General features: G+C 42.4%; 1 protein-coding gene across 1 annotated transcript in view; it reads left to right on the forward strand.

Moving 5' to 3' along the window:
* Positions 1 to 18,567, forward strand: part of LOC145417807 (cell adhesion molecule Dscam2-like) — a 252,292-nt gene that overhangs the window by 199,174 nt on the left and 34,551 nt on the right. The window contains exons 12-14 of the mRNA XM_080286430.1: positions 1,078 to 1,188; positions 2,543 to 2,704; positions 7,993 to 8,286. Coding sequence (XP_080142556.1) covers positions 1,078 to 1,188; positions 2,543 to 2,704; positions 7,993 to 8,286 — 567 coding nt within the window. The remainder of the gene's footprint in view (positions 1 to 1,077; positions 1,189 to 2,542; positions 2,705 to 7,992; positions 8,287 to 18,567) is intronic.

Consider the following 18,567-nt stretch of genomic DNA (forward strand, 5'->3'; position numbering starts at 1 on the left):
TCAGTGTCCAGAGGAAGGAGTCGTGGTTAGACTGGAGCAGAAGTGAGTTTGTGATGAGCTCTATTGCAGTCTATTCATGTCTGTCTGTATGTAGGTATGTTTTGCTTATGAATCTATCTATTTATCTATCTGCCTACCTACCTACCCATCTGTCTACTATGTCTATCTGCTGTATCTATCTGTCTGTCTGTCTATCTGTCTATCTATGCGTGTGGACTATAAAATAAAATATGTGTAAGGTGTGTGACTCATCTCTATCTGTCTATCTGTCTGTTTATCTATGTATCTATCTATCTATCTATCTATTTATCTATCTATGCGAGTGGACTATAAAATGATGATGATAGTGATGATGAATATGATGATGATGGTGTTGATGACAGTGATAATGAAGACGATGATAGTGATGATGACGATGATGATGAAGGTAATGACAACGACGATGACGATGATGAAGGTAATGGCGACGATGACAGTGATGATGATGAAGGTAATGACGACGATGATAGTGATGATGCAGCTGGTGATGATGATATTGCAACTGTATAATATTCCTCATTTAAACCATAGGAAAAAAATATATATATATACCTGTGCACACCTTTAGATTAAATTGTTAAGGCAAAGTCGGGATTAATTGGTGGGGGAAAAAGGTGGGATGAAGGTATGCTTGGAATGCGAACACTGATTGAGAGAGAGGGAGAGAGAGAGTTTCATTTTAGGTTTATTTAGAGTGATGATGATGATGATGATGGTGGAGAGGGCTTCACTTCAGATCTGCCTGTGGTGATGGTGATGATGAGAGTGATTCATTTTATATATACTTTGATGATGATGATGATGATGATGATGATGACAGATTAATTTTCTGTATACTTAATCTAATAATGATAATAATGATAATGATGACATATTAATTTTCGATATATTTAGTGATGATGGTGATGATGATGATTGATGTTGATGATGCTACCTGCTAACCCTAATGATAATAATGCCCACTAACCTTAATGATAATGATGCCTACTAACCCTAATGATGATAGTGATGATGATACTTTCTCCCCCCCTCCTCCAGGTCCTGCCTACGTACGCCCCATGTCCGTGGTGACTGCCGTGGCGGGGGAGCAACTGACCCTGGCCTGCCCCGCCGCTGGTTACCCCCTGGCGAAGATCACGTGGTCTAGAGGTAGGGAGGGAAGGGAGGGAGGGGGGAAGGGAGGTAGAGAAAGAGGGAGAGGGAGGGGAGACTGAAAGGTAGAGGGAGAGAAGAAGAAGGGAGGGGAGGTAGAGAAAGAGGGAGAGGGAGGGGGAAAGTAGAGGAGAGGGAGGGGAGACTGAAAGGTAGAGGGAGAGAAGGATAGGAGAAAGGGAGGGGGAGTAGGGGGGAAGGGGAGTCAGGATGGGGATGTGGGTACAGAAATAAGGGAGGCAATGATAAAGGGAGAGAGAGAGTAGAGAAGCAAGGTAGGCAATAGTGATGATATAATCTGTCATTAAAGCAATTATGAAAATATTGCATTATCTAATTTGTTTGTAATCTCCCCCTCCCCTCCCCTCTTACCTCCCCCCCCCTCTCTCTCTCTCATTGTGGATCTTTATCTCCCTCTCCCCTCTCACTCACTCTCCCCTCACCCTATTATCCCTCTTTCTTTTCTTATTTCCATTTCTAATTACATTTTTTCTGCGTTTCCCCTCTTTCTTCCCCTGTCTCCCCTCTTCCCTTCACAATTCTTTACATTTCCCCTCCAATCTCGCCCCTTTTATTCCTTTCACTTACACACACACACACACACACACACACACACACACACACACACACACACACACACACACACACACACACACACACACACACACATTCTATCTTTTATCTGTCTGTTATCAATCTATTTATCTATCTGTCTATATATCTATCCTTCTCACCTATTTCTTTCTCAACCCCATTTAACCTTACCTGTACCCCCCATCTAACCCCTCCCCCCTTCATCTTATCACCTCCTCTCAATTCTGTCCCCTCCCCCCACTTCCTATCCCCCCTTTCTATATCCTCTCCCCTTCCCCCATTTTCTATCCCCTTCCCCTCATTTTATATCCTTCCCCCCACACCCTATCCACTCCCTATATCCTTCCCCCACTTCCTATCCACTCCCTATATCCTTCCCCCACTTCCTATCCTCTTCCCCCCCACTTCTTATCCCTCCCCCGTATATCCTGTCCCCTTCCCCCACTTCCTATCCTCTTCCCCTCACTTCCTATCCCTCCCTCCTATATCCTTTCCCCTCCCCTCACTTCCTATCCCCTTACCCCCACACCCTCTCCCCTTCCCTCCACTTCCTATCCCTTCCCCCCACTTTTTCTCCCCTTCCCCCCACTTCCTATCCTTCCCTCCACGTCCTATCCCCTTCCCCCTTTTCCTATCCTCTTCCCCCATATTTCTCATCCTTCCCCTCATATTCTTTCCCCTTCCCCCCACTTCCACTCCCCTTCCGCCCACTTCCTACCCTCCCCCCACACATCTCCGCCCCCGCCACCCCCCACAGACGGGCGATCGCTCCCCCAGACAGCGAGGCAGAGGGTACACGACAACGGTACGCTGGTGGTGACGAGGGTGCAGAAGACAGGCGACCCAGGCACCTACACCTGCACCGCCACCGACAAGCAGGGCAGGTCACACTCCGCCTCAGCCACCGTGCAGGTCCTAGGTGAGGCAGGGTAGGGTAAGGCAGAGGATGGGTCAGGCAGGGTAGGGGTAAGGCTGGGTGGGAGTAAGGCAGAGGATGGGTCAGGGAGGGTAGGGGTAAGGCAGGGTAGGATAAGGCAGAGGATGGGTCAGGCTGGGTAGGGGTAGGGCAGAAGATGGGTCAGGCTGGGTAGGATAAGGCAGAGGATGGGTCAAGCAGGGTAGGGTAAGGCAGAGGATGGGTCAGGCAGGATAGGAGCATGGTATTAGATGGGTCAGGCAGGGTAGTATTAAGGCAGGGAATGGATTTGGAAGGTACGAGTGAGGCAGGGGATGGACCTGGAAGATACGATTGAGGCAGGGGTGGGTCAGGCAGGGTAGGAGTGAGGATGGAAGAGGCAGGGAGAGCTGAGAGAGGGTAGGATTTAAGATGATAATGAGCGAAGAGAGTGAATGATGAAGGGTGAGGCAAATGAATGAGGAAATATAAAAGTGAAGCAAGAGATGGTAAAGTGAATGGATGATAAGAGATTGAAGTAAAATGGATGAGGAAGAATAGGAGAGAGGCAAGGAATAGTGAGACTGAAGCTATGGAGTGAGGATAGAAGATTGAAGATACGGAGTGAAGATAGATGAGGAAGACCAAAGTGAGACATGGGTTAAAAAGATTGAAGATAAGGGGTGAGATAAGAGATAGTGAGACTGGGATAGTGAGTGAAGAAGGTGGATGATGGGGGGTTAGGGAGGGAGAGAGGCAGAGGATAGTGAGATGAGGAAGGGTGAGTGAAGATGGTAGGTGAGGCAGACGAAGGATTACGGGATGAATCAAGGCGTGAATCAGGTGTTGAATGAATAAGTGACAGGTAAACGATAAACAAGTAAAAACTAAGGTGTGGAGTGAATAAGTTACAGGTGAATAAGTCGTGAAGAATATGCACAGGTACGAAGAGAGACAAGCTAGAAATAACCCCTTCAGTACGAGAGGTCGCTAATCCGCATTAAAAAAAATCGAGGCATATAAAAAAATCGTATTGAAGAGGTTAAATGGAAAATTTTGATAACCCCCACGAGGTCACCACTAAAAAAAAATATATATAAAAAATCTGGTCGTGCCAAATAATGAATAAAAAAAAACTCGTACTGAAGGGCCACTATACCGTTTTCTATGAGTTAGAAATGAAGCAGTGAATAGATTGTGAATAAGAGGGAAAATTTTGAGTGTGATAAGTGAAACAAGGAGGTTTATCCCAGAGAGTTTGTGTGTGTGTGTGTGTGTGTGTGTGTGTGTGTGTGTGTGTGTGTGTGTGTGTGTGTGTGGGCATCAGGTGTTTGTGGTGTTAATTTCCTTTACGTACACACCCAGGCACCTCGCTGTTTTATGCTTCGTGTGTGTGTGTGTGTGTGTGTGTGTGTGTGAGAGAGATAGGGAGAGATTTGCTACTCATCTATGGCCTAATGTGTACCTTTTTCCACTACCGTTATTTTTATTTTTTTTATACAGCCTCGCGATAGTGATGATGATGATGGTAGTAGTGGAAGTGGTGGTAATTATTGGTGGTGATGATGAGGATGGCTGTGGTGGTGATAATGATGATGATGATGGTGGTGATGTCCTGTATACAAACCATCCTCTCTCTCTCTCTCTCTCTCTCTCTCTCGATAAATCACACTGCTTTGCTTTTACGTTCAGTCTTCTTTCTTTTTCTTTCTTTCTTTCTTTCTTCCTTTTCTTTTCCGCATCACAGCCTCACCACAAAGGGTTTATCTCATTCCATTTACATTCCCTATTTTTTTTTTAATCCATTCTCCTCGATCCCTTTTATTTTTAGTAATTGATGATGATGATGATGATGATGATAGTGGTGGTGGTGGTGGTGATAATGATGACGGTGGAGGTGGTGGTGTGTGGTGGTGGTGGTGGTGATGGTGATGATAATGATGATGATGATGATGATATTCCTTTTCCTTGCTTCGTTTTGTTTTTGTTTTTTTTTTTTCGTTTTATATCAGTTATTCTCTCCAGGTTTTATCCATTTCTTTCCTACGTCGTTTCTGTGTTTTCTCTGTGTCAGATACCCGGCTAGATTATTCTCTCTCTCTCTCTCTCTCTCTCTCTCTCTCTCTCTCTCTCTCCTTTTGTCATTTCCCTTCTGCGTCATCACATACACGTGGCAGGAATCTTTTTTTTTTTTTTTCAGTATCCAGTTTCTATTCTCCTTTTCTCCCCTTTTTTCTGTCTTATATTCCCATTTTTCCCTCGTTTTTTCTGCCTCCGTAAATCCACATAGATGTTGTTAAGGCCGAAGGTGTGACTGGATGCATTTATATATATATTTATTTATTTTTTGTCTTATTCCACTTATTTTTCACCCCTTTTTGCCTCCTTCGTATTCTCTCTCTCTCTCTCTCTCTCTCTCTCTCTCTCTCTCTCTCTCTCATCTTTTTTTTTAGCTTCTATATCTTTCCTTTATTCTTTCTCCCATCTCGTTATAACCCACATGACACTAACCCCTTTTGTCAATCTACTGCACTGTTTTCTTCCACTCCTCTTCCATACTTTCTTCATCTCCTCCTCCTCCTCCTCCTCTTCCTCCTCCTCCTCCTCCTCTTCCTCCTCCTCCTCCTCCTCCTCCTCCTCCTCCTCCTCTATCTTCTTCCTTTCTTTTTCTTCTTTCTTTTTTCTGTCTTCATCCTCCCTCTCCCCTCATACACCAAGGTTTATATAATTTCCACGAAGGCTTCTCCCAAGTTTCCAGTTTTTCCTCCCTGTCTGCTTTTCACTCAGTTATTTTCCTGTTTCTCATTCATTTTTTTTCTTAAGTTTGTGGTCTTTGTGTTTTTTCCTAGTTATATATATTTTCATTTTTTCGTGTATAATTTTCTTCATTTGTTTTTATTTTTTTGTTTTCTGTCTTTGTTATTTTCCTTTTTCTTGTTTCTTTTTTTTTTTCGTTCTTATATATTTGCATTTTATTTTCTCCGTTTTCTGTTCCTTGGGTTTTCATAGTTATACCTCTTCCTTCGTTTCTTTTTCCCATAATATCGTTCTTTTTCCCTCTCTTCGTTAAGCTTCATATCAAATTCTCTCTTTCCTCTTGCCTTCGCTCAGAGACTAGACACGTGTAAGCCCGCGTTTATATTATTTTTTTTATTTATGCCCATATTTTGCTATTATTGCACCTTTTCAATCCTTCTTTATTATTCTTTTGTTTTTCTTGTTATTGTTTTTTATGTTTTTCTCTTTGCCTTTATCTTTCTTTGCCTCTTCCCAGCTCTTTTTCCTATTTTTCCACATTCTTTTCCTTTTTCTGTATTTTCAATTTTCTTTTTCTGTTTTCTCTTTCTTTTTTCTTATTTTTTTCTTTTATTTTTTGTTCTTTTTTGCTTTGTTTTCTTTTCTTTATATTTGTCTCTTTTCAGCCATTCTTTTCCGACAATATTTCGTTTTTTCTTTTTTTTTTTTTTGCATTTTTCTTCTATGTACTATCTCTCTCACTCTTTCTTGCTTTCATGCTGTCTGTATTTCTTTTCCTTTTTCTTTCCTTTTTTCTTTGAAGCATCTTTCTTCAGTGTTTTTTTCACCCGCGTTCTGCACCACTTTTTTCCCCTCTTTTTCTTTGTAACATTTTTCTTCAGTCTTTCTTTTTTTTTCTGCGTCCTGCCCCTCTTTTTCCTTCATTTTTTCTTTCACATTTTCCTCCATGTACTTCCCCCCCCCCCCCGCCCTCCTCGGTCTCCATCTCTGCTTAACACTGCTACACCACACCGTCAGTTCCCCCGAAGATGAGCCAGTTCACAGTGCGCCAGGACCTGACTTTAGGGGAGCGCCTGTCCGTCATATGCACCTTGAACGGCGGGGACCTGCCTCTTCACATCACCTGGACGAAGGACGGTACGCCAGCCGAGACGGTGCCCGGTACGAAGGTGCAGCGGATTGACAGGTACTCGTCCATCCTGACCGTGGAGCACCTGACCCAGCGCCACACCGGGAATTACACCTGTACCGCTACGAATGACGCCGCCACCGTCTCCCACACCGAACCCCTCTTTGTCAATGGTAATGTGTTTTGGGGGGAGTGTGCTGCGTCTGCTGGGTTGTATTATTATTATTAATCTGAAGGTTTATGGTGGCTTTTCTCTTTCCTTTTTTCCTCTCCCCCCCCTTTTTTTTGTGTCCTTCCCTACCTTCCTCCCCCCCTCCCCTCTCCTGTCCTGTCCCCCCAACCTTTTCCTCATCCTTCCCCCTTTTCCTTCCCCTCGCCCCTTCTTCATCCTCCTGTTTTCCTTCCTCCTTCCTTTTCCTTCCACTTCCTCCTTTCCTTTTCCTCCCTCTTTCCTTTCCTTCTTCTTCCACTTCTTTATTTCCTTTTCCTTCCTCTTCCTTTTCCTTAACCTTCTTCATTTCTCTTTTCTTCCTTTTCCTCGTTTCCTATATTCCTTCCTCTTCTCTTTCCCTTCTTCCCATTTCCTCTCGCCTCCCATTCCCCTTTTCCTTTTCTTCCCCGTGTCATCCATCATCTTTTTTCTTTCATAAATATTCTGCCCTTTTTTTTTCCATCTTTCCCATTTTCCCTTTTTCCCTGTTTCTTGCCTTTCTTTCACACTTTTTGTCATTGCTTCTCTCCCCATCGTAATATTCTTGGACTTTTTCTGCCATTTTTCCTCGTATTCTTCTTCTTTTTTTTTTTTTTTTTTTTATGTCATCACCTGGCCTTTATGTTTTGCAAATCCCTTCTCCATTTTCTTTTTCATCCTCTCTCTCTCTCTCTCTCTCTCTCTCTCTCTCTCTCTCTCTCTCCCTTCCCTGCAATCACATCTCGTTCAATCTCTCTTTCACTTTCTCTTTTCTTCTCGTCCCCTTGCTTTCGTTTGCATATCTAACCCCCCTCCTCTCCTGTTCTTTCGTTTCTTTCGGTATGTCTTTCGTGTTTCTCTCTCTCTCTCTCTCTCTCTCTCTCTCTCTCTCTCTCTCTCCTTCCCTCTGTCCTTTCCCATTTTTCTCCCTCCCTTTTTCCTCTTCTTTCTTCCCTCTCTATCGTCTTTCCCTTTCCCCTCTTTTTCCCCTTTTTCTTTCCCTCTTGTACCCTCCTTCCTCTTCCCTCTCTTTCTCTCCTTCCTCCCTCTCCCTCCCCTTTCCCACTCTCCCTCTTTTCCTTGCTCGTTTTATCCTCTACCTTTCTTTTCCCTCTTCGCTCTCCCCCTTTCCCTTCTCCTTCCCTTTCCTTCTTTCATCTCTCCCCTCCCTTTCCCTTCTTCCCTTTCCCTCATTACTCCCTCTCCTCCCTTTCCCCCTCCCCCACCCCTCCGCAGTGCCCCCCACCGTGAACCCCTTTACCTTCGGGGAGGTGAGCGAGGGTGAGCGTATCCAGGTGATGTGCTCGGTGCGGCGGGGGGACCTGCCTCTCACCCTCACCTGGCTCAAGGACGGTGCCCGCATCACCGCCCACGACCCACCCAACGGCCTCACCCTCCGCCCGCTGGACAACTTCTCCTCCGCCCTCATCCTGTCCCACGCCCACGCCGCCACCCACTCCGGCAACTACACCTGCCTGGCCCGGAATCCCGCCCGCACCGCCTCGCATTCGGACACGCTCGTCATCAAAGGTAGGTCCGAGGGGCGGGGAAAGTCTACGGTACACGCGCGATTGATTTCACTTACTCTTTTAACCCCTTCTGACCTGCGACGTCTTTTCCACTCAGTTCTTGCTTACTCCAGACGATTTCTTTGAGCTTATGAAACCCCTTGGTAGTGAAGAAGTCAAAGGAGGCTATATATATAAAATCCACCTCCCCTCAGTTCGAACGGGTTGCATAAAATCGTAAAAAAGGCATAATTGGATTGAAGGGGCAATATCAACCTCTTTCAACTCTCGCAAGCCCTTTTTATTTTATTCTTGCTTTCTCCAGACCATTTTATTCATCTTATTCCTCTCGTACTGGGGAGGTGGAATGCCTTTACTAACTCTTTCTTTACTATTGAGCTCTCCTTAGTAAAAATCGCCTGGAAGCAGCAGGAATTAAGTACGAGAACGCGTCATGGCACGGAAGGGGTTAATTAGGACTCAGGTATCTCTAGGTTAATTAATTAGTATCATGTACACGAAATTTAGAACACCTGGGATATTTATTTTAGGTGGAAAAAGACTTGGGTATTGACTAGGAGAGTTTATTCAGTATTTTTGCTGTTTTTTTAATGCAAGAAAGAAGGAACCAAAGGCCAGAGTATACCGTGGCATCTGTGAATATGCAGTTAATTCTTTGATACCATAAACTTTTTGGTTCACTGGGGTGGTAGGGTGGGGCTGTAGGGGTCAGGAGAAAGTATGAAAAATTATATATGGATTAAAGATTACATTGCAGTTATATTTAGCGTGTTTTAGTCATTCTGTGCAATTATTTTATTTATATAGAATTATAGATCCGTTGGGGTGGTAGTGTGGGGCTGCAATGGTCAGATAAAGTGTGAAAAATTATATCTATCTTGTGTGAGGCTGCAGGAGTCAGGCAAAAAGTATGAAAATTAGTATCTATCTATCTATTGCCAGACGCCTTAATCCCGTGAGGGGTGGCCACAGACAAATCGCCTCCATGTCGCCCTGTCCCCCGCCATTTTAAAATTAATATATAGATTAAAACAGACCTTTGGGTGATAATTAGCGTGTTTAAGCCACTCTGTTGTGCTAATAAGGTGAGGGGATGGTAGTGATGGTCGTAATGGTTGATGGTAGTTTCGTGTGTAGCAGTGAACGCTCATAGGAAACAATTTGTCACACTGAGTTAATTTTGCATTGTCTTTCGGTTAATTTTTGTTAGATGACGATATGAACGATACGATACGATACACTGAATAAAGTTTGCATTGTTTTTCATTATGTTTTTGTTAGGATGCGAACGATGCGAAACGATACGATATGATAAAGGATATCTGTAGGAAGGCAAAATCTGGAAATACCTAGCTTGGATTAATTTTAGGTCAAGGATAACTACCTAGAAATGATATGTAGCGTCTAGGAAAACAAACTCATGTATTATTAAGTAACCTATTTTTCTTTTATCTAGGAAATAATCTCTTGCATCTAGAAATAGGTGTATATCAGAGTTATTTTAGAAGGAGGGTAACTAAGTGATTCGGAGCGTCTAGGTAATCAAACTCTAGGAAAAATGGACCGTGGCATATGAGAAAATAGTCATATAGGAAATTCTGCTTGTTCAAAGTGGTTAGAATAGTTTACAATAGTTCCTGGGATAGAGGAAGTGAATCTCTCTCTCTCTCTCTCAAAGAAAATCGTCCAGCGTTATTTAGCTTGCAACAATAAGATCGCTTGCCATATTGCATGCAGGGGGTAAAGTAAATATCATCTTTGTGGTTTAAAAAGGCGATGCAAATTTTCAGTGTGTAAGAAAGAAAAACAGTGAAAGCCTATAATTCTTTACGTTCAGTGGCTTGGTAATTATTTTCGTGGGAGTTCAGTGGCTTCTTGAAAGGTGCTAAGGTTATGCTGTTCCGTAATGGAGGGAAAAGTTACGTAAATAAGTTTCGTAGGAGTTAAAGTTACGAAGATGTTGTGATCGTAGGAGATGAAGTTAGATAACGGAGAGAGAGAGAGAGAGAGAGAGAGAGAGAGAGAGAGAGAGAGAGAGAGAGAGAGAGAGAGAGAGAGAGAGAGAGAGAGAGAGAGAGAGAGATTGGCTGGGGGGGGGGGGCTAACTTGGTCCCCCTCATCATGCTCCCAGGCCTCTTTGACCACACGCATTTTTCTTTTCATTTTTTTTTATTTCCACTCTTCCCCTCACCACCGCCTATTGTGGCTTGTCTCTAAAATTTTGGCCATGAGATGTAGGTCAGGTGGACTAATTGAGTTACCCTGAAAATTCGCCTTTTCTCTTTAAAGCTGGTGGAAGAAAACGGGAGCAGGAATGAAAGTGATGAGGGTCAGCGAAATTGATTTGTGTTGTCTCTCTCCGATGGTCATAAAGAAGAGAGAGAGAGAGAGAGAGAGAGAGAGAATACAATAGCGAGTTAGGGATACATGCAGTAACAATGATGACGGAGATGGATGGAAGTGAGAGAGAGAGAGAGTAGGAAAGACAGAGAGAGAATACAAATGCGAGTTAGGGATACATGCAGTAATAATGATAACGGAGAGAGAGAGAGGGAGAGAATGCTCAGTTCGATTATTTTATTAAGAATTTGCATATTGTTTAAATTTATTAAGGAACATACATGGAATGCGAAGACATATGAAACGACGTAGGTTCTCTCTCTCTCTCTCTCTTAAAATCGCGTGACCTCATTTGGAACAGGACGCTAGAATATCGGGACTGTGAGTGACGTACTAAATCATTTCGCTTGTTAAGGTTTGTTGTTGACCTAAGATTGCCTGTTAGATGAAGAGTAATTAGAGGTTAGGACGTGATAGCGAGGGTTAGTTAGCAAGTTAGAAAGCAGCTAGAGAAAGAGAGCAATTTAGGTGTAGATGAAGATTACTAGATTTTATAAGTTAGACGCATTAGAATGAAAGAGCAGTTAAGTGATAAAGAGTACTTAGATACTTAACGGTACTTAACAAATGAGAAGCCTGTATTTTGGTCGGTTAAGGAAGCCCCCTAACACCTCTTCCTTAGCGATTTATTTTTGGATATGGTTGGTTCATATTCTTTTGTACGTTATTATTGCAGAGTCTGGCGATATTACAGAATTTTATATAATCGCGGAAGAGGACAGTAAGATGTAATAAACCAGATAAATCACTCAGGAAGGGGTGTTAAGGGAGCATCCTATACCTACGAGTAAACCACCCAGAGAGCAATAAGAGGTAGTTAACAAGCAATTAGTCTTAGTTGGGGGTAATCGAGGTCACCAAAGCCGCCAACAATCGTCTAGACTAATCACCATCATTTCGCGGCCATTGGTTCTTTGTCAGAGAAGTTGTTTGGAGGTAGGATGTGTCTGTCTTTGGGCAAGAGTTAGTATATTCATTTTTCCACATATATATATTTTAGTACCTCATTCTTAGCTGTTCTTGTAATTCATTCTTTTCTGTGTTTAATTTCCCCTAGTGTTTTATGTTTATTAATGCCGTGTTCTTGTGTTTATATATCATTGGTAATTATTTTTTAAAGTCTTACCTCGTTTAATGTAAAAATGAATTAAGATTACTTATTCTTTGTCATATATATACTAATGTACATATTTTATTCAGCGATTTATTCTCTTTTTTTCAGTGTATTTATTTTTTTCAAGTCCATAGTGTATAATATTTAAAAAATGGTCAGTCTTTTCGTGCTTTAATTTTCTCATACTTTATTCCAGTATTATTTATTTATTTATTTATTTATTTTGTCTCCTCCGTGCCAAAGTGTTTAAAAAAAAATCATATCTCATTTTCTGTCCTTATTTATCTCAGTATTTTCTTATTTATGTGCTTATTTTCTTTTCCACATTGACAGGGTACTAAAAAATCTCATCCCATTTTCTTCCCTTATTTATCTCAGTATTTATTTAGTTATTATTTTTTTTGGTTTATTTTCTTTCCGCAGTGACAAGGTGCTAAAAAAATCTCATCCCATTTTCTTTCCTCATTTATCCCATTTTTTGTTTCAGTCTGCCCAGGATTTTCAGTACGGGGTTTTTCTGTTCCCTGCCTTTTCGAATGAACCATTATATTAATTTTTAAGGCCTCCTGTGATAATGATATATATATACCATGATGTTTTTTGAGTCTGCCTATATTTTTAAGAGCAAGACCCTGGACCACCACAACACAGGTAAAAAAGAAAAAATACTGTAATTCTCTTTATATACTTTTTTCACCCTCTTTTTTCCCGTTTTTTTAGAATTCCTTTTATTATGATGCAGTTTTTAAAGACCTGCCCGGTTCTGATGCGAATTTTAAAGAAGGCTAACATAAAACTTTTGCATGGGTATCTACATTTTTTGAACCGCATGCCTTTCTAATATATATATATAACCATTTTTGGAAGAATGTCTCTCTCTCTTTTAGATGATTATTTTCACCCCCCCCCTTCCTTTTCTCCCAGTTTTTTTTATTATTTTTTATTTTTATTATTATTATTACATTTTATACAAACTTTTGACATGTATGGCTTCGGTTTTTTGGAATGGATATATATATAGATAATTTTTGGCCATATATACATTTTTTATCTATTTTTTTTTTTATCTATTTTGCTTCCTAGTACAATGGTAATAATACAAGACTCAAGACTGCCATACAACAATAGATACAGTAATACAATAGATACAATAACTTAATACAGCAATAGATACAACGATTTAATACAACAATAGATGCAATAATTTAATACAACAATAGATACAACGATTTAATACAACAATAGATACAATAATTTAATACAACAATAGATACAACGATTTAATACAACAATAGATACAGTAATACAACAATAGATACAATAACTTAATACAACAATAGATGCAATAATTTAATACAACAATAGATACAATAATTTAATACAACAATAGATACAAAAATAGGTACAATAGATACAATAACAATACAGCAATAGATACAACGATTTAATACAACAATAGATACAGTAATAGAGCAATAGATACAACGATTTAATACAACAGTAGATAACAGTAATTTAATACAACAATAGATACAATAATTTAATACAATACATACAATAATTTCCCTAAAGCAACAATACATGGCTACACTAATACAACAGTAGATACAGTAGCCTACGTCAGAACATAACAGGAATAACATTGGTGTAGTAATTGGTCTAACTTTAATACAATAGGAGTATTTATGTACACAGCTGAGTACTCAACGACACACACACACACACACACACACACACACACACACACACACACACACACACACACACACACTACAGTACAAGCAGCCCATCACCCAGAAAACCCTCATCTAGCAAGAACAACAACCATAACAAAAACAACAATAACAACAACAGTCATACGTAGTGAAAACAACAACAGTAAATAACAACAACAACAACAACAATCACCTACAAATAAAATCAATGACGATAAAATCAAGCAAATCCTCACCCATAACAGTATCAAATAACACCCATAACAATAACCTTAATAACAAGAACAGGGACAGCAATAACAATAACATCAATAACAAGAACAGGGACAGCAATAACAATAACATCAATAACAAGAACAGGGACAGCAATAACAATAACATCAATAACAAGAACAGGGACAGCAATAACAATAACAAGAACAAGAACAGTAGTTAAGAGGAGCAACACCAAACCACCATAACAAGCCTCGTCACCCCGATATAATTTGCCATTCAGAGCCCAGCGTTTAATCACACACACACACACACACACACACACACACACACACACACACACACACACACACACACACACACACACACACACACACACACACACACACACACACGTGCACTGTCTGGTACTGCGTTGTGTTCATAATGATGACTTTAACGCATCGTGTTGGGATGTACTGATGTGCACCCTTACTGCTACTCGTGTGAGTGTGTGTGTGTGTGTGTGAGAGAGAGAGAGAGAGAGAGAGAGAGAGGTGGGGAAAATTTGGGAGAGAAAATATTACACGTGTTTCATATTCATTATTTATTTCATCTCTCTGTCTTTACATTCACTCGCGTATTCATCCATCCATCCATCCATCCATCCATCCATGCAGATACTTAATTATTCATCTCTTCTTCCATTCATCTGTTACTCCATCCATCTATCTTTTCACATATCCATCCATCCTTCCATCAACCTTTCTGTCTCTCCTTTCAACATTCATCCATCTGTCTGACCATCCTTTTGTCCATCCATCCATCCATCCATCCATCCATCTCTCTCTCCATCCATCCCTGCATCTGTTTCCATTCATCCATACCCTCATCAGTCCACCTATTCATTCATGCATTCATTCATTCACTAGCCATTCACGGCATGTCAGTGGTGAGGAGAGTGAGGGAGGGAGACGAAGGGGGAGAGAAGAACATGGAAGTAAGAGGGAAGAAACGAGGAGGGAGGGAAGGAAAGGAGGGGGAGAGAGAGAGAGAGAGAGAGACGAAGGGGAGGGAGAAGGAGCGGAAGAAAGAGAGAAGGTTCGCAGACCAGTTCGACATTCTTAACAACTTCGACACAGCTGAGAGAGAGAGAGAGAGAGAGAGAGAGAGAGAGAGAGAGAGAGAGAAAGGGAGAGAAAGAGAGACTGGAAGGAAAAAAGTTCTTGCCTGAGATATGGAGGAAGGGAGAGAAAAGGTTAAAAGAAGTGAGGGAGAGAGACGGTATTGGAGGAAGAGAGATGTTAAATTGAGGAGAGGAAGTCGAGGGGTGAATTGGATGAGAGGAGGGGGAGAAGGCTGATGGAGAGAGAGAGAGAGAGAGAGAGGAGGAGGAGGAGGAGGAAAGCAGGCAAGGAGAGGAATAATGGAGTAGAAAAAAGAATGATAAATCAGTAAGAATTCACAAACAGAAGGGAGAGGAAGAAAGGAAGGGAGGAGGAAGAAAGGAAGGGAGGAGGAGGAAAGGAAGGGAGGAGGAGGAAAGGAAAGGAGGAGGAAGAAAGGAAGGGAGGAGGAGGAAAGAAAGGGAGGAGGAAGAAAGGAAGGGAGGAGGAGGAAAGGAAGGGAGGAGGAAGAAAGGAAGGGAGGAGGAAGAAAGGAAGGAGGAAGAAAGAAAGGGAGGAGGAAGGAAGGAGGAAGAAAGGAAGGAAGGAGGAAGAAAGAAAGGGAGGAGGAAGAAAGGAAGGGAGGAGGAAGAAAGGAAGGGAGGAGGAAGAAAGGAAGGGAAGAGGAAGAAAGGAAGGGAGGAGGAAGAAAGGAAGGGAGGAAGAAGAAAGGAAGGAGGAAGAAAGGAAGGAAGGAGGAAGAAAGGAAGGAAGGAGGAAGAAAGGAAGGGAGGAGGAAGAAAGGAAGGGAGGAGGAAGAAAGGAAGAGAGGAGGAAGAAAGGAAGGGAGGAGGAAGAAAGGAAGGAAGGAGGAAGAAAGAAAGGGAGGAGGAAGAAAGGGAGAAGGAAGATTAAAGTGAGAAATAAGAAGATGTGAATATGAAACTCAGGAGGAAGGAGGGAGGCAAAGAAGAAGAAGGAAAAAAATAAAAAAAAATAAAGGAAGGAGGAAGGAAGGAAGAGTTAAAGATACGGAGAGAAAAGTGAGCCAATTCAACTCCTTCGTCCCAAGAGATATATATTTTTTGTTTGTAACTCTAATCACGTGGATTTGTAAAGCTAAATTATAAGAAAGAGTTAATGTTGATTTTTGTGTGTGACTTTGTTCAGTTTTGTTGAGTCATTTAGCAGATGTATTGTTTTGTGTTGCTTTGTGAGGAGGAAACACACACACACACACACACACACACACACACACACACTAGCATGTATATATTCAGATGGCATTGCATGTATTAACGCAGACACACTCGCACAGGCTAATGGGCATGTGCTTTCAGATGCACTCACACACACACACACACACACACACACACACACACACACACACACACACCACAAATAACACTGGTATGTGTTTGTATGAATTAATGACACACACACACACACACACACACACACACACACACACACACACACACACACACATCCGTAACGCCAATAACACTGGTACGTGTATGTATGAATTAATAACCACACACACACACACACACACGCACACACACACACACACACACACACACACACACACACACACACACACACACACACAACACTAATAACACTGGGACGTGTCTGTATGCATTAATGACACACACACACACACACACACACACACATACACACACACACACACACACACACACACTCAAGCATTCTCCACCTCTGAATTATAGTTTCTTCTGGGTATGCAATTCTGATCCCTTTACTCCTTTGGCTGATGGTTGAAATGAGATGAGATGTGCATAACGTAGACATGACAGGCCTGCCGCTGCATGGGATCTGCTAGCCTATGAGTACTAGCGTCTAATTTAGTGCTATTATTACAGTACAGTGTATCTTGTAATGGCTACTGTTTTTGTACTATCGTGGTGAGTTCAAAGGCTGTGCACTTCAGAAATCATGCTACTCCTTGACACCTCTTCCTCGCTACTTCCTTGTTACATGACTCCTTAGAATGTTATCTTGTTTATTTCCTTGATTGTGAGGAGTTTCCCTTGTTTGGCGGTAACTGTGCTCGTATTATAAGCAACACACGGTATTGTAGTGAGTGAGGTAACTAAGATTTCCTACCCCTTCACCATTTTAGTTCACTCGTTCAGTTGAATAAATTAAGTCTGAGGGTTAAATAATCAAGAGAATACTTATATGTAATGTGTAAGTAAGCCACAAAGGAAGAGGTGTCGGGGCGTCCACCAAACTCCAGTCCAATACATCCAAACATCCACAACCCCCTTTCCTCAAAAGCCACCTCAGCCGCCCCTATGACTGGCTTATGTCCGGCTCAGCCCTCCCCTCTCCCCATACCTCCCGTCACGTCACTTGCAGAGCCTCACCTTACGCACTGGCAGAGCGTCATGTCAGCAGCGTGCCCGTCATGTTAATAGTAAATCTTGTGCTCGTTTATAAAAGGTCTTGAGCCACCTTAACTCCTGTCATGATGGAATGTCTTGCTGAAACTCCTTACCTCTTGTGCCCTAGGAATCTTGACCTGTTGTGTCTGGGGGCGATTTATTTTTGTCTTTTTTTTATCATGTTTAGGAGAGCTCGTGTCATGCCAGTAGGAGAAATTTCTGTTATTTTTAGGAGAACTGTTTCCTTGCCGTGCCTGGGAGAACTCTTGTAATGTCTGGGAGAGCTCATTCCCTGCCATGTCAATAAGAAGATTCTCCCAGTCATGTCTTAGAATTAACCTTATTTATTGTCATGTCGTGGTGAATTAACTGCCTTTTTCTGTCATGTCCTTGGAGAACCTTGTCTTGTTAGTCTTCAGTCTCTTTTCTTGTGATGTGATTAGGCCGGTGTCTCGTGCCTTGTCTCCTCCTTCGCCTTCTGTAGTAGCCCCGTGTCTCGTGTTCATGCAGCTCCCGTGGCCCCTCAGACTGTGGTGCTGTGATGGAGTGCTGGCCCCAGGGGTGCTGTGTGCTGAGGGGGTGGAGGTGCTGTGCTGTGTCTCTCTCCCATCACTCCCTCTTCCCTCCTCTTTCGCCATTCTTCCTTCTGTGCTGTGCGGTGTCCCCCCTCTTCATCAACCCCTACCTCCTTCACCCCTCACCCCCTCACCCCTATACCTGTCATCCCTCACCTTCCTCCTCTTTTAGACACTCTTCCTTCCTGTGAGGTTCAGTGTCCCCGTCTTCATCAACCTCCCTCACCCATTCACCCCCACCCTTCACCCCTCCACCCCCTACCCATCACCTCCCTTACCCATCATCCCCACCCATCACCTCCGTCACCCCTCAGCCCCCCATATCTCTCCCTTCCCACCCTTCTCCCTCTCCCTCCACACCCTACTCATCCCTTCTCCCTCCCCACACACGCGCTTCCGAGAACTAGTCTTTCGCTGTTACCTGGTCCATAGTCCTTCCCTCCACCCACCACACCCATCCCCTCCTGTCTATTGTTTATGTTCTGCCCAGTTTTCCACACATACATTTACAGTCAGGGCGTGATTGGAATATAAACACAAACACCATACAGAATTTCATATCTCACCTTTCAGATCCACAGTCATTGATCGGAATTACACATCATACCAGATCGATTTTTTCCTTCGTCATCATTTCCTGGTCAAAATCAGAGTTGTGTATATTGAAGGAGGTGAAGGATGACCAGACGCCACACTTAGGGAACAGAAAGCTATACGCCTTTCACTCTGCTTTGGCGCATTAGTAGTACGGAAACTATCCAATTCA

The sequence above is a fragment of the Coenobita brevimanus genome, chromosome 14 (genome assembly GCF_032717465.1).
Source record: "Coenobita brevimanus isolate Jiangsu-jjx chromosome 14, ASM3271746v2, whole genome shotgun sequence".
Lineage (NCBI taxonomy): Eukaryota > Metazoa > Arthropoda > Malacostraca > Decapoda > Coenobitidae > Coenobita > Coenobita brevimanus.